The 17559-nt window shown below is 33.6% G+C and overlaps 1 protein-coding gene across 3 annotated transcripts in view; it reads left to right on the top strand.

Moving 5' to 3' along the window:
* LOC123865465 overlaps positions 1–11065 on the top strand; it is a 37722-nt gene extending 26657 nt beyond the window's left edge. For all 3 annotated transcript variants that reach the window (XM_045906511.1, XM_045906510.1, XM_045906512.1), the window contains 4 exons: positions 1960–2064; positions 4093–4164; positions 8781–8943; positions 9585–11065. In XM_045906511.1, coding sequence (XP_045762467.1) covers positions 2033–2064; positions 4093–4164; positions 8781–8943; positions 9585–10598 — 1281 coding nt within the window. In that variant the 5' untranslated portion in view covers positions 1960–2032 and the 3' untranslated portion in view covers positions 10599–11065. The remainder of the gene's footprint in view (positions 1–1959; positions 2065–4092; positions 4165–8780; positions 8944–9584) is intronic.
* The last annotated feature ends 6494 nt before the right edge of the window (positions 11066–17559 follow it).

The raw sequence follows: 17559 nt of genomic DNA, 5'->3' as shown, positions 1-17559 counted from the left end.
AGAAATTATTCTCTTTCTCATACTTGTCCAAATCAAGTCACTGTACCCTTTCTGGGGCAGACGTCACAGACGATAGACGCCCACTACTGGACATAGGTCTCTTGTAGGGACTTCCACACGCCACGGTCTTGCGCCGCCGTAATCCAGCGGCTCCATGTGACTCGCTTGGTGTCTGTCCACCTAGTGAGTACGAGATCGCCCTAGCGCTTTGGGACCCCATCGTCTATCGGGTTTTCAAACTATGTATGTGCCTTGCTACACATTGCACATTGCTACTTCAATTTCTCAACCCGTTGCGCTGTGTCGGTTCCTCTGATTCTCCTACAGATCTCCTATTTTCTGATTTGATCATGCAGAGAAACTCTGAACATATCTATAGGCAGCTCTCTCTATCACCCGCTAAGTCTCTGAGCTTTCTTATGAGGCCCATAGTAAGCAAATGATCGCTAACTATGGGCCTCATATTACTTTTATGGGCATAACGGATCTATATAGTATGTCATCACTGGTATCTATATGATATACTGAACCGCTTAGAGCCAAATAATCTCATGGACATTTTTTGTCAATTTTGAGTTCTGTCTATGATCGTAGCAACTGGAATCATATTGAAACAATTTATAAAGCTTAATTCGCATTGATCTTTTAATCCGTCAAGGTTATATCCATTTGTATCGAATAACACAAATAATAACTTACCGAACATTTTTATTCCCCTAAATTGGTTCCTTCGGAAAAATTCGTCAGTCCTAATTAAAGATACAAGTAGGTAGGTACTTAGATTGTTTTCTGATACGAACACGTTCATGCAATGTTTCTTCCTATTTTTTTCAAAAATATTGATAAACTAGCCGATGCCTGCGGCTTCGCCCGCGTGGATTTAGGTTTTTCGAAATCCCGTGGAAACTCTTTAATTTTCCGGGATAAAAAGTAGCCTATGTTCTAATCCAAGATATTATCTATCTCCATTCCAAATTTCAGCCAAATCCGTCTGATAGTTTTTGCGTGAAGGAGTAACAAACATACACACACACACACACACACACACACACACATACAAACTTTCGGCTTTATAATATTAGTGTGATTACATCGATATGATATATTTTTATGAATTGATCTTTAACCTACAAAATACAGTCTTAAATCACTTCCAGGCTAACTCAATGTTCATGATCTAAGTCATTTATAATAATAATTAAGTATTAAATAATACTAAAACTTACCTACCCATTATATTTTTTTTAACAAACCAAATGTAATTTTAATTACACTACTTAATGGAATAACAAAAAAAGATTCCGAGGAATCGAAAACCCCCTCCTTTTTTGAAGTCGGTTAAACATATTGTACAGGCATAGGTAGGTACTATGTATACATATGGGTACAAGAGGAAAATAAGAAAAAAATTGATCTTTATATGAACACTGAACGCACATACCTGTGAGACAATGGGAGATACATAAGCGCCGATTAATTTCTTAATTGATTTAATTTGTTCATCAGGAAGTTTTTACGTTCTTACCTTGTGCAACAATGGCCGCAATCATACTGTGACCAATTGTATGGTAATGTAACCTTAAAATTGACCCGGTTTCTTTGCCGGCGACGAGATGAAGGGTATCAGGGACTGACGCTATTGTTATTTATTACCTTAATAATAGTACTATATCATTTTGTTTGCAAGCAATTAAGTATTGCTTGCCTTAACGGTGAAGGAAAACGTCGTAAGAAAACCTACATGCCTGAGAGTTCTCCATGGCTCCAAAGTGCGGATTGGCAGACTTCACACAAGTCTGCCAACCCGCACTGGTGGACTGCATCCAAAGACCTTAACCCTTCTTATTTATACACAGTGAAAGTGCCTTGTAAGTCTCATTACCAGTGGATACCTAATTTAGGCTAGGTTAGAATAAAAACGAACAGTTTTGGTATTAATCTATTTATTTTTCTTTTCAGATAAGACGTCTCAAGGAGGTGATGTGAAGATTTGAAGGAATATTTGTTGCAAGCGCTATGTGAAGATAACAAGATGTTGTTGAACATTTGCAAATCATGCCAGTAGTAAGTGTTTTTCAATAACCTAAGTAACCTAATTTTTTAAAACACAAACAGTGAGAGTATGAGCAGGATATCACCTAATGTTAAAAGTGAAATAGACTACAAAAATCTGCAGGAGCGCTCGAGGTCACTCTTCATAAAACTAAAGAAATGAAAAAAAAATTATACCACCAAAATATTTTATCTAAAAATAACGTGGAATGTCTGATTATAATTTGGTTATCAACATATTTTGAGAGCAGCCTGTCAGCTTGATCTTCCTGTTGAGAAGTTCCTAGTTCATCACGATAAAGTCCAACTCGTCAAGATAATGCGCAGACATGCGGTTGCAGAACGGAAAAATTTTGCCTATTACAGATAAGGGTGGTTTACATTACACAACGAATTCCTGAAAGGCCGGCAACGCATTGGCGGTTCCTCTGGTACTGCAAACATGGGCGGCGTTAATCACTTAACATCAGGTGACCCGCTTGGTCGTTTCCTAGCTATTTTTATTAAAAAAAAATCATGAGGCTACGAACACACTAGCATTTGTTGGACACGTTTCTCTAATTTTAGGCCTACGTAAAAGCCTGCGCTTAATAAATACATTGGTACGATTTTACAAACTAAGATAAGAAAAAGAAGAATTTTAGTATTGACTCTCTATTTTAAGCCATTCTTCTTTGGTATGTACCTATGTGGGTAAGTTAAAAGCAGCGGGCATACAAGTTTTAGTAGAAAAATTCAGGTTATAGATGTTTCTAATAAGGCTTAAAATTAACGTTCTTCCTGATGTAATTTTGGCAACGACGTTCATTAACGGAAATTATCCAACAGGAGATAAATTAAGGAGCTGGCGAACAAAACTGTGTGATTACTCTTCTGATTATAATTCTTTTTTCTTTAATCCGGACGGACGTTTTTGGCCCACTGAATACTAATCTAAACTTATTCCCAAGGAAGCCGCCCTAAATTGAGTCCAACGTTCATGATTTCGAATATTGAATAAACTCACAAGCAAAACAGAAAAAAACTTGTGCTAATATTGAGTCTAAAGTTCGTGATTTTGAAAACTCAATCCTTTGTATCCTTCTGTAAAATATAGGCATTAAGACTCTATTGGGAATTGCATGATAGAAAACCTATAGTTTCGGTCCCACACCTTCGTTAGAAAAGAGGAAGTAGGTGCTGCGTGAGAGTTAACAATAACTTCACATTCGAATGAATTTAACAGGGCTCTCTCCGTCACTTACTCCATACAATCGTAGTCCCAATTTCATTTGAATATTCAGCGACCAAAGTCCATGAAATTTTGCAGACATATTCTAGAAACTGTGGTGTTTTAGATTTTTCTAAAAATATGTAGTTTTAAAATTACAGGGGCTCAAAGATTTGTATGTGAATTTTTCAGACCGCGTAACTTTGATATACGTTTCTACAAAATTCCATTGAGTACGATTGGTTAGTATTCCAATGAGAGACGAACTATGTTTGTATGGAGCGAGTGACGGAGAGACCCCTCTTAACACACATAGTTCTGGTACCTTCTAAAATGCATTCATGAATAAATTATTATTGTAATTTTCTTCAATTACTTAATAAACACTTTCTAACTTCTGATTTTCTTTGCAGTCTTACCTTAATTCCACTCTTATATTAAATTGTTGTGCGTTGTAAAATGTTTTCGGAAAAAGTACAATAAAATTACACTAGAAATCGATTGACAAATTCGAGTCGAACAAGAATAATAGCACATTTTTTTAAATTTTATGGCCCGCATTTTGAAATTTTTATTATTTTGTGTTAAAGCAGCAATGGAAATACACATTCTGTAAAAATTTCAATTTTGCACCTATTTGCGGTTCACGAGATACAGCCCGCTGACAGACAGACGGACGAACGGACGGTCAGACAGTGGAGGCTTAGTATAGAGTCCCGTTGGCACCGTTTAGATACGCCTAAAACACCTTTTGGTACAAAAACTTTTATCTCTTTAAACGAACTTCAAATCTAACTACTTTTTAAACTACTTTTATTAATTTTTTTCAGCTGCCTGGAGAGTTTGTACTGGTCATGCTGCGAGGAGAGGTTTTGTTTTGACAAGAAGATAGCGACTTACACGTAAGTATTACACTATGTCTTATCTAGTATTTATACAAGGTGCTAGGTAATGTCCAATTATCCCAGTTAGGACCAATTATACAAATAGGATGTACCAAAAAATAATGTGCCTCGGTAGGTATGTCCCGGCCACATTAACGGCCAACAACGCGATGTTTAACGCCATTGAAATCTCAACCATGGATATCATTCCCAGCTCAAGGTCATTGAAATCTCAACCATGGATCTGATGCCCAAATCAAGGTCATTGAAATCTCAACCATGGATATCATACCCAACTCAAGGTCATTGAAATCTCAACCATGGATCTCATGCCCAACTCAAGGTCATTTAAATCTCAACCATGGATATCATTCCCAACTCAAGGTCACTGAAATCTCAACCATGAATCTCATGCCCAACTCAAGGTCACTGAAATCTCAACGATGAATATCATATCCAACTCAAGGTCATTGAAATCTCAACCATGGATGTCATTTCCCAACTTAAAGTCATTCAAATCTCAAGCATGGATATCATTTCCCAAGTTAAGGTCATTGAAATCTCAACCATAGATATCATTCCCAACTAAGCAGAAGGCATGGGGCATGCCTAATAAGAGGGAAAGGGCAACGCTAGGAAGTCAAAATTTAAAAGATTATTTTACTTAAATAACAGCTTTAATAAAATAAAATTATATGATGCCCGCGTTTTAGGTTTTTAATTCCTATGGGAACTCTTTGATTTTCCGCAATGAAATCAATACCCGTCTCTTGTATGTATCACAATGCAACTTGCAAGCTATAGGTACCTATCTTTACCCATCTTAATCGCTAAGCCGGGTGGCCAATGAAAATATACCTATCAGACAGAAATTTTCGCATCTATAATGATATTATCAGTATTGAAGTATGGCTTAATCATTATCATTAACCACATATCTAGGTATCATTCGTAATACATGTACGTATAGGTATTTCATGTCTGATTTAATCTGTGGGAATCACTGCAATTAGGAGCATACTATCTAGTGCAGTAAAGTTATTAACGTGTGCATTTCTGTAATATCTAGGTTTATTATTAATCCACGCTATCAGTACCAGATGTACTATTGTTGAATTTAAAGCGACGACGTTATCGCTTATCACAATCGATATCTCTGATCGCAAATACCAAGGTCGCTTTCGAGCCACTTAACTTCGTAGACCACTGAATGAATGAATGAACAAAATATGCTTTATTGTACATCATAAAGAAGAAAGACATAAAAGTAAAACAATACACAAAACAAACACAAATAGAAATATAATTGGCGGCCGATTGACATTTTACAAAAAACTTATTATAATCACACTTCACACTAATATTATAAAGGAGAAAGTTTGTATGTGTGTGTGTGTATGTTTGTTACTCCTTCACGCAAAAACTACTGGACGCATTGGGCTGAAATTTAGAATGGAGATAGATTATACCCTGGATTAGCACATAGGCTACTTTTTATCTCGGAAAATCATAGAGTTCCCATGGGAATTTTAAAAACCTACATCCACGCGAACGAAGTCGCGGGTATCAGCTAGTGATTAATATAAAAGGAAAGCTGACTGACTGACTGATCTATCGACGCACAACTCAAACTACTGGACGGATCGGGCTGTTTGGCATGCAGCTATTATGACGTAGATATTCAGTAAGAAAGGATTTTTAACAGGGCTCTCTCCGTCACTCGTTTCATACAATCGTAGTTCCAATTTCATTTGAATATTAAAGCAACCAAAGTCCATGAAATTTTGCAGACATATTCTAGAAACTAATATCTGTGTCTGTGGTGTTTTAGATTTTTCTAAAAATATGTAGTTTTAAAATTACAGGATCTCAAAGATTTGTATGAAAACTTTTAAGACCGCGTAACTTTGAAACCGAATATTTTAACAGAAATCTGGAAAACCACAGACATAGATATTAGTTTTTAGAATATGTCTGCAAAATTTCATGGACTATTGTTGCTTAATATTCAAATGAAATTGGAACTACGATTGTATGAAACGAGTTACGGAGACAGCCCTCTTAAAATTCGACCCCTAAGGGAGTAAAATAAGGCTCTGTTAGACTGGCTGACTGGCAGATCTATCAACGCATAGTTATCTGTCAGTCAGTCTAATAGACTAACCACTAGAGTCTAAAACGGATCAGGCTGAAATTTGGCATGCAGATAACTCTTATGACGCAGACATCCGCTAAGAAAGGGTTCTTGTAAATTCAACCCCTAAGGAGGTAAAATAGAGGTTAATAGTCAATAAGAGTAAAAATTAAATATTAAAGACTTGAATAACAGCGTTGTGGTTCCATTTTGTATCCACAAAATCTACCTGATTTCGGACCTTTTCGTTGGCACGTCACATTTTGGGACGCTGTTTAATTTAAGTTAGATAAAATAAAACAAATTCTATTCTATCATTTTTGTAAGCTAAAGAAAATTTAACTGTAGGTAGAGTAAATCCCCGCAAACATGACTCAAAATGTATAACATTCAAGGAAAATTTAAACAAATCATAAAATTTAATTATAAATTAAACACGACACGCTGAGCTGTTTTCAAACAACAATAAAATATAAATCATTGTATGATGTTACAGGTCTCACATAGTAATTAAATACATGCTTAATTATTATAATGATATTATACTAAGAATTACATAATACATATATTATGTATTTAAAGTTCCTGTCTAATGTCTATTATGTTCATGGCTAGACTAATTTTATTATTGGGGATAGATTGCATCCTGAAGACGAAGATAGAATATCCCAAAAATTTAAAAATTTCCTACGGGATTTTTAAAATACTAAATCCCATTCATGCCATCGATCAAGTTGGGAAGAATCAACGAGTTAATATTATATTTATTATAAAATTAAACGTAATTCTGACTGGATGCATACTATTTTACACTTCATAAAACATTATTATTAACTAGCCGATGCCCATGTGGAGTTTGGTTTTTTGAAATCCCGTAGGAACTCTTTGATTTTCCGGGATAAAAAGTAGCCTGTGTGCTACGCACAACAGACGGAAACGTTTAAGTGCGGAAACCAGCCCAGAGAGAAGCCTGTGTGCTAATCCAGGATATTATCTGTCTCCATTCCAAATTTCAGCCAAATCCGTCTAGTAGTTTTTGCGTGCAGGAGTAACAAACATACACAGTACACACATACGTACACACATACATACACACACACAATCTTTCGCCTTTATAATATTAATCATTAATTTGGGCTAAATCTGTGTCTAAAAGTCGTTCAAGTGTTGTACTTTTTTTATAACACCCAGGAGTACCTATAATAAGTATTATATCTGCAATCAGCATACAATGGCTTGTGCTGGATTATTGTTTCGTATCGTTGTTTGCAATACTTTAACACTCACAAGTGCATTGAAAACATTATCAGAATCACCATATTCTCTCGTTCTTATCACTAGTTCTATGTTTTTGTTTGCCATTAGAAAGCAAGATCTTAGAAGGTCTAGTACAATGTCATGATTATCAATTTTGCTATTATGAGAAAGACCATGATTCCATCTAACATTGAATACCCACTTATGTATGGTTCTTCTAATGTATATTTTATTTTCCCTTTATATTTTTGTCTTCGTGTCTACTTTGAAATTAATCTATTTCTGCTATCACTTGACAGCTTCTTCTCAGGAAAATCCGTTCTAACCACAGTAGAAAAATTAAGAGAATAAAAATATAAACAGATAAGTAGGTATAACGAACTATTCCATTGACACAAACAAGCACAAGCGTGACTTCACGCACTTAACTTTGCTTTCAAATTAAACTGATTGTAACCCAGATAACCCAGAAACCGTGTAGATAACCCAGAAATAACACTAAATGAATCTTTTCGGAAGAATATGCGCTCTGAACTTGAATGATGGCATTTTTAATCAAAGAGAACATTACAGCCGCGGCCCACGATATTCTGTTTTTGAGATTGAATTGAGTTTTAAAAATTCTGTGAAATAGGTTTAAATACCTATCAAAATAATTACTAACTTTCCGATAAGATTTAAATTAAATTAGAAAATAATAATAAAAGACAAACAGTAAATGGTTAATAGATGGTCAATGATCTAACGAATGTGTAGATTTCTCAAACCGTCGGATGTGTAATGGATGTACGAAACATGCATACATAATGGTTTAAATGTAATCGTTGTACATCAGATGGTCGATAAAAATATTGTCACGTATCCTACTAGTTAAGTACATACGTACATAGGTACAGAAAAGGGATGCATAAGATCATTAAAAACTAATTTTCTTAAACGATAATCTATTTAGTTAAATTGTTAGAATATAGAAAATCTGAGCAAAAGGGCCATTAAAATCCGCTTAAAATCTCCATTTACAAAGCATCACCGATCAAATGGGTAGAAAAACACCGTAAGATTTTACAAAGTCCGTTTGAATCGTCAACTGAATTTCAGCTTGGAATGACCTTCCTGTCAAAAACCACAATTATCACGGCGGTTTCTCCTGTGGTTTCTCTATTCAAAAGTTCAAATTACTATTATATTAAGCCATGCATACACATACATAAGTAATTGCAGTCCCGCATATTGTTTATTCCAGTTTAGAAGATGAGAAGGCGTACGCAAATGGATACGCTAATATGGGCGCGAGCCTGGATAGCGTTGTCACACAACAGCCGGTCAATAACAACCATTTGCCGCAGGGAGCGATCGTCGGTAGAGAAGTTAACGAAATGCCCTTGCACGCTGACAAACTATATGAGGTGAGTGACAGCCTTCTTATCCCACTTCTGAACTTTAAAACACCTTATTTGTCAAAAGCTAGAGGGTTATAGAGCTTACTCACTATTCAGACTATCTCACCGGGACGCGTCGTTTATCTTTCAACAAAAATCAAATGAAAATCTTGGTCAAAAATGTCAAAACACAAAATGTCTGTCAAAATCAAAGTCTTATGTGTGCAAAACAATGTTTTTTTAATAAACTCGATTAGCATAGAACTATCTACCTAAACTATGATAGCATGCATCGATGAAAAATTAATACTAGATTCTATATCGATGCACCAATGGCCATGGATTTGCAACAATTGACAAATTCTGAAGGATTTTTTTATCAGACAAACATGTCGATAAAAGAGACTTCAGATTTATCAAGATTCAACATCATCTTGAGATATTATCTTTTTTTAACTAAACAGTTTACAGTCGCAAAGATAGTAACGGATTTGGATGATCTTGACTTTTGTTAAATAAATGTTGTAAATATATTATCAGTTTTTTATTGTTTGTTGAATCACACAAAGCCTCGCCTTTATATAACTTTGTATAAAGAAATAGAACAATCTATTTTTATGTACGATTTTTCAATACGAAAATTTAATCTTTCTGTTTTCAAATTTCAGGTTTTCTCTAAATCACTAATATTTAGAGACGATCATGAGTTAAAGAAAGCCAGCACTAATTCGCTAGATGATCTAGAAACAAAGTCCGAACCTGATTATTTATCAGACAAACCAAACAGAACAAAAGTTTACTTCGAAGACGAACTGGATTCACCTGTCACAGATTTCGAGATTATGTTCAAAGATGAACTCAATTATGACATGTTTAAAATCGAAGAAGAGGAAGAAGATAGCAACAGTCCGGATACGGAAGAAGGTTTGACAATGAATGTAGCTATAAAGAAACAAGATGTGATCAAAACGAGTACAGTTACAATGAAAGACGAACCGAAGCTTGCGACGCCACACAATGTGTATGAATATGATCCAGTTTCAATGTTAACTCTACCACCTATTCTTTCGTTACCGAGAGTTGAAAGTGTGAAGGGAATATTGCGGACAAATAGCACTAAGACATTAGACAGAACAGACAGTGGCTTAAGATTATCAAGACCTACCCTTAATAGGGTTGAAAGTTTGAAAAATATAGACCCTAATAAAATTAACAAAGTTCTTGCAAGAGTACCCCATAGAAGTGCATCATTCTTGAACATCCCAGCACATTTAGTTCCAGAAAAACCTCCATTGACTAAAAGCAAGTCTACTGTAGGGATGTCCTCCGCTTCCAGTGAATTGAAATTAAGCTCGCTACCGGATACACCTATTATAAAAAGTAACAACTTGCCAAGATTCTTCGCAGATAGTCCATCGTTTATACCAGAATATAAAGGAGAAACTAGTTTGCAAAGTATAAAACAGCAGTCAGCGATGATGGTAAAAATGAACGATTTTAGCATGCCCCGTTATTACGGCACAGTGTCAAAATCTACAGAGCATTTATCGGTACAAGAAAGTAAATCTATGCCTGATCTTCGGAATCCCACATCGACTGGAAAAGCTAGTAAAAGGCTTGTCAAATTAAGAAGCAAGTTAAAGCCATTAGTGATAAGAAAAAGTTCGGAGGAAAAGTTGTGAAGTGAAAAATTGTATTACGATTAGAAATAAGTTTATCCTTAAGTTATTCTAAGAGCTCTGATCAAAGAATTATTGCAGGATAATGTACAATAACTTCATTTTTATTTGACGGATATTTATCATAAAGAGAAAAGAATATGATTTTATATTCATTATGTTAATACTGTTTGTATGACATTTTAAAGACTACAATGACGATTAACGAAAATGGACATTTGACTCAAATACCATGATAAATTACTCTAAAACAACAGATTATATTCACTTTAATATTATGTACTTATTACCGTTTTGAGTTTTAATTTATTTTTAACGAAATTTTTGGTACATCGTTAGTAATATTAATATGAATTTTAGTAAAAAAATAACATAATGTACATATTTATAGCATAATATCAGTATTGTGTTGCTCAAACGACGTGCCTACCTACCAAGTGATTGTGATTAATTTAAAATATTAGATACATTTAAATAAAATTAAAATAATTGATTTGACGAAGTAAATTTCTAGTCACAAATTAATCTTAAGGAGTAAAGTTTAACGAATCAGTATCCTACTTATAACTATCATAAAAAATGTGTTTCACTAATAGGTATTTAACTTTGATTTTTTATTTAATTTTTCGTTATTTCTAATTCATATTAAAACTTTTGATTGTTTAAAAATTTTATTTGACCACGAACTATTTTATTTAGACTTGTATTACTAACGACTGAAATGAATAATAATAGTCAATCGATTTTTAATTTGCCTTGTTAAGGTAAGTACCTTAGTACTTAATATTTTAATTTGTCAAAAAATACCATATAATTTTTGACAAATGTTAATGTTGCTAAGTTATTTACCGACAGATTGCAGATTGTGTTATCATTAATTTCGGTCGTAAATAGACATGTTAAAGATGTGTTTTTTTTTATACTCTATCCACGAGTAAAAGTTAGTAATTTAGCATCTCTCTGTTACATAGACCCATACAACTTACAGAGCAAAAAAATTCAGTGGACGTTAACCAACCAATCACAAATGAAACTATGTTTTCGAATTCCGAATATTTTTGAAAACATTTTCGAATTGAATTTGAAATGTTTTTGAAAACATTTTTCTAAAGTTGTAACCCACTGGCCGCTTTTTGGCTCTGTCATTTGTACGTAACAGATTGCTATACGTAACTTCTTTCCATGGATAGAGTATATAAAGACGTTTGTACCTACGACTGTATTATATTCTAATATTGTATTTAATTCTTGATCTGTAATCTGTGTTAATAGTAGTTAATTACCTAATGTAATAATCATGTACTTACATTCTTCCACTTGTTTTACATACAGATTTAGGATGTGTAATATTTGAAAGAAGTCCAACAAAATTCAGTGTACCGATCTGAGATGTCGAACTTCAAACATTTTATCTCTTTTTAACAGGGCTCTCTCCGTCACTCGTTTCCACTCGTTTCATACAATCGTAGTTCCAATTTCATTTGAATATTAAGCAACCAAAGTCCATGAAATTTTGCAGACATATTCTAGAAACTAATATCTGTGCCTGTGGTGTTTTAGATTTTTCTAAAAATATGTAGTTTTAAAATTACAGGGGCTCAAAGATTTGTATGAAAATTCTTAAGACCGCGTAACTTTGAAACCGAATATTTTAACAGAAACCTGGAAAACCACAGACATAGATATTAGTTTCTAGAATATGTCTGCAAAATTTCATGGACTTTGGTTGCTTAGTATTCAAATGAAATTGGAACTACGATTGTATGAAACGAGTGACGGAGAGAGCCCTCTTAATACTTTTGTGTGATGAATTGAATGATTTTCGTACCTATTTACTTTCATGTTATTTTTGCTAGCCCTGATTTCTTGTATTATAGGTAGTGATCATAATAAATAATAAATTTCAATACCATATCTTACTGAATCTTTTTATTTAAAAATCTGATAAAATCTACCGAGAATAGGTATAAAATACCTATATTAGGTATATAGGCATAGCTGAGCAGTAAAATCTCCTAATTTAATTTAAATTAGGTAAAAATATAAGCAAATAATATCCTAAATCTGTAATCAAAATTGTATGTCTGCTTATATTATAAAGAAGATCTAAGTGCGTCTTTCTTACGGTCGTTCATTGAACGGATGGACCGTAAAATAGTTCTATGAATTGGTTGAATCTATTTAGGTGAAATTTACTTTTTGTCCCGGAAAATAAAATGATTGCCACGGGATTCTTGAAAAACCTAAATCCACATGGACGAAGACCTGTGCCAAATTTCATGATTCTAGGTCAACAGGAAGCACCCTATAGGTTTTATTGATAGACACGACAGACAGACAGACAACGAAGAAATCCTTCCTAAGAATAAAGGGTCCTTTTTTTCTCTTGAGTGTTGGGACCATAAAAATGAGGAGCTGGCGAACAAAACGGTGTACTCAAATAATTAAATTTTAAATCAAAATACTTTGTTCTTTAACACTGACGTTTTTGGTCCACTCAATTCTGAAGCAATAATTTTTTAAGCAAAGCGGTTTTTTTTCATTCATTACAAAAAACAAAACGGTTTAAGTATTATTGAATTTGAGTCTAATTAGTTTATGATTTCTATCGCAATTCAGAATACAAACTTGAAATTTTTTCAAACAAAACGATTTAAACTGCACTAAAATTATGCCAAAGTTCTTGATTTCGATCTAAATGGTACAATTACAATACAGTTTCAGGAGTTCTTATTCAGTTTTTTGATCCTTCTGTAAAATTTTATTTCCGCAATTAAGTAGGCACTTTTTCGCCTTGTTTCGCTAACTCCTCAAATGTAATGGCAAGGATATTCACGTTAAAAATAAATAAAAGACGAATGAAAAAAGCGCACAATTTATTACAGAATCACTATTTCGTACATTTTATAGTTCTGGTTTACATTTTAAACAACAGTATACATTAAAACCAATAGTTGTAAACATTATAAGAAATATTGGTTTTCATAGTTAACGGAATTTTTAAAATTCTCTAGAAAAATTGAATTACTATAACTACGTACTATTTATCACCTAGGTGTACTTTTTAAATTACCTAATTATTTATTTACCTATAGTTAAAAGTTCTCAAATTATTATAGTTTTTTATCGCAAGCACAGACGTTCTAGTTGCGCAACTTTTGCAAGGCAGAAGTGCTTAAGAGGGCTCTCTCCGTCACTCGTTTCATACAATCGTAGTTCCAATTTCATTTGAATATTAAGCAACCAAAGTCCATGAAATTTTGCAGACATATTCTAGAAACTAATATCTATGTCTGTGGTTTTCCAGATTTCTGTTAAAATATTCGGTTTCAAAGTTACGCGGTCTTAAAAATTTTCATACAAATCTTTGAGCCCCTGTAATTTTAAAACTTCATATTTTTAGAAAAATCTAAAACACCACAGACACAGATATTAGTTTCTAGAATATGTCTGCAAAATTTCATGGACTTTGGTTGCTTAATATTCAAATGAAATTGGAACTACGATTGTATGAAACGAGTAACGGAGAGAGCCCTGTTAAGGTGCATTTACACATTCGCAAAAGACGGCACGTCAAATAGCGAGCTGGGACGCAAGCTACCATATTTTCACACATGCGTCTGTCTCATCTTGCAATCATGCAAGATTACGCGCTAGCGATGCGATGGCGAATATGTAAATGCAGGGTTACAGAAGTAAAACTTTTTGCGAGTAGAAAGGAGCTTTTTAGTCAAAAGCTCCTTTCCGCAAAATAGACAGTTTAACAGATGGCATACAAAATACAATTAATTAAATAAAGATTTATGTAGGTATCTATATTTAAAATTACCGTTTATACAGCTATTAAATATTTAATTGGCACTATAGTAAAGTATTAAATTGCAGCAATAATTGCGCAACCAAATATCGTCTGTTATGATCATTTTATACATGGCAATTAATGTAATGAAATGATTATTTGCCTTTTATGTGCAATTTTTGAATTGAAGCTACAGCCCTATAGACTACCCACATTGGTTTTAGGATAAAATATTAGTATTGGTTAAATTTAAGTTATAAAAATGATCAATTTTCCATTATTGTAACTTTTTAAATTTGGAATACCTACTTCAAAAACAACTTTTACGCTAACGCCAAAAACAATGTCAGAATTGTTATCGAAAATTGCTAATTCGATAGAAAATTCCTATTGTGCGTGAATTGTTCTAAATGTTAAAATTTCGTTTCGGTTTTGTATATCATAGTTGTCACGTTAATTTTCAAATAGGAATTCCTTTTCTTCCTAAACTAGGTTTCCTGATAAACAGCATTAGATTTTGAATAGGTACATAAATAATTGGATTGGATTAGAGTATGTTACAATTAAAAAGTAGTCGTCTATATTCTAGTTCAAAAACCGATAGACATTGAGGTTGGAAGTTGCTAGAATGGCGACCTCATGAGTCGTACCTGAATCCATAGCGTTGGTACTTGGTACCAACTTGGTAGTCTCTTAAGGTGGTCAGATAAAATCAAACGAATAGCAGGGAGCCGCTGGGTTCAGGCGGCGTAATCGTGGCGTGTGAAAGTCCCTACAAGAGACCTACGAGTATGTCCAACAGCGTATGTCTATCGGTTGGCAACGATGATAATGATATTATTATAGGTAGGGTACGTTTTTAAAAACTCGATCTAATAGGTATAGGTATGCACTATTACGAAAATCGATTTAAAATGGAGACGCTTTTTACACTTTACAATGATTTAGAATTATGCTACGCAATTCACTTGTTTTATGCGAACCTCTATTTACATTCGCACTACTAAGTATTTAATTTACCAAGTTATACTAACAGCCAAAATTAATATTCAATCTGTCTGTAATCTGTCGATAAGTTACATAACAACGGTGTTGTTTAAAAATTGTATAATGCGTAAAAAATGAGTTCTCACGCTCCATTTTATTATGTGACGAATGTCATGTCCTTTTCATTTTAGTCCTTAAGTTAAAGGTGAACCGTACTTTTGACACGACAGAGTTGACCCATCGTGATAAGTCATTTTTTACGAGTAAGTATATGGTATTTTCTGACAAATAAAAATGTTACTAAGTAACTTATCCACAGATTACATATAGAATGATTATTACGTTTAATCGTAAATCAATTGCGAATTGGATTGGATATTTGACTAAGATTTTATCTTCAAAAGATTTCTCAAAATTACCAAACATAATTTATAAGCACATTATAATTAGAAAGAATGCTGAAATTACACGTCAAATTGGCAGTTGTATTAAAAAATATTAGTATTTATTGCTAAAAAGCATTTTCACTTTCATTTTTATATTTTCTTCGCACTTTAGTCAAATACCCAATTTTTAAAGGACATAATTTTAATAAAATAAATAAAGACTTTGTCTCATAATTAAATTTATTATTATATTAGGTTCGATTTGCTCTCCACGCTTCAGACATACAGTTCGAAGCACTTCACATAAAATTACGCCATACTTGTGATAAAATAATTATGTACAATTGTTGCAACAAAAAAATTGTAGGTAAGTATATATTCTTTTTTTTTAAATTTAATATATAATTAAAAAACTAAACCTTGTTTTATCTGATTTTACTTACAATTATTATTAACATGGTTTAGTTAATTATTTAATTACAAAGTATTCATTTCAAATGATTCGGCTAAAAAATAAAGCTAAATATACACTGCTAAGTCGGTGACATTTCTAAAATTAGAAAATGCAAAAATCTATTAAATTGTAAACCGCCTCAAAATTTACCAAATCTTTATAATATATGCATGTGGAAAAAAAATAGGAGAGGAAGACCAGTGGCGTGCTTTACATACATGCATAAAAGCACTGATACCCTAAAATATTTTGTTACCCATATCGAAGAATGACTTTCTTATTTTGTGCCATGCCTGGTGCCTTATGCCTTCCTTAGTCAAACTCTTTGTGCACGCCACTGAGGAAAACCAAATGAAAGGTGTAAGGCCTGAAAACATTAATCTCTTGTGTGTCTTGTTGTTATTTTTTATATTTTCAGGTGGGGTTCAGTATTGTTTTGCAGAAATACGTTGAAGTTGTTAACTATCTCTGTGCTTGTCATCGACATCCGTTCAGCAGTATTGACCGTGAAAGGTAATATTTTTTTTTTAATATTAGCCATGTTAAATGACTAATATTCCCCTTTCCTCTCCAACTAAGCGTCAGGCTTGTGCTAGGAGTAGGTACGACAATTATAGTGCAACGGGCGGGGTTTGAACCGTCGACATTTCGGTTTTCAGTCCACTCCTTTACCGGTTGAGCTATTGAGGCTCTATACTTTAGCATTTATGATATTTTATGACTTTATATTATTATAGTAGTAGGTATCGCTTGACTGAGATGGCTCGTGAGGTAGGGGTGGATTGTGGGAGGGTGACAACGACGTTGAATTCCTTGATTTTCTTTGATTGTTTACGTCAATTATGCGCCTCCCGCAACCAGTATAAAACCATTGATATACGAGTACCAGTACATATTCATGATTTCGGATCAATTTTAAGGCGATTTATTCGTAAAGTAACTCACATCATTCTATCATTTCTTACACTATACAGACATAAGTAGCTTATTATTGTAAGAAAGGCTAGTTTCTAGCTTTCTAATACATGGCGTAGTATTGGAACGATTATTATGTACTAGATTAAAGGCATTTTATTTGACATCAAAATACTATTCAGATAAAAGCGGACTAGAGACGGTACTAACGCAGCTTAGGGATCATTGCAGCAAATGGGATTAAAAGAGCGAGCAGACTTGAAGGAAACTTAGATGGGTTACCAACGAGTCACACCCAGAGTAACATTGTGACTCGTTGGGAATTACAATGAATTAAAAGTTGTTACCTGATTTGGTGTGACTCGTTGGGAACCCATGTATTAAGAAAATGTAAAAATACACTTAAAAGCTGTTGATAATGTA

The sequence above is a fragment of the Maniola jurtina genome, chromosome 5 (genome assembly GCF_905333055.1).
Source record: "Maniola jurtina chromosome 5, ilManJurt1.1, whole genome shotgun sequence".
NCBI classification, from domain to species: domain Eukaryota; kingdom Metazoa; phylum Arthropoda; class Insecta; order Lepidoptera; family Nymphalidae; genus Maniola; species Maniola jurtina.
The sequence above is the reverse complement of the archived record's forward strand: the minus strand, read 5'-3'. Positions and strand labels throughout refer to the sequence as shown.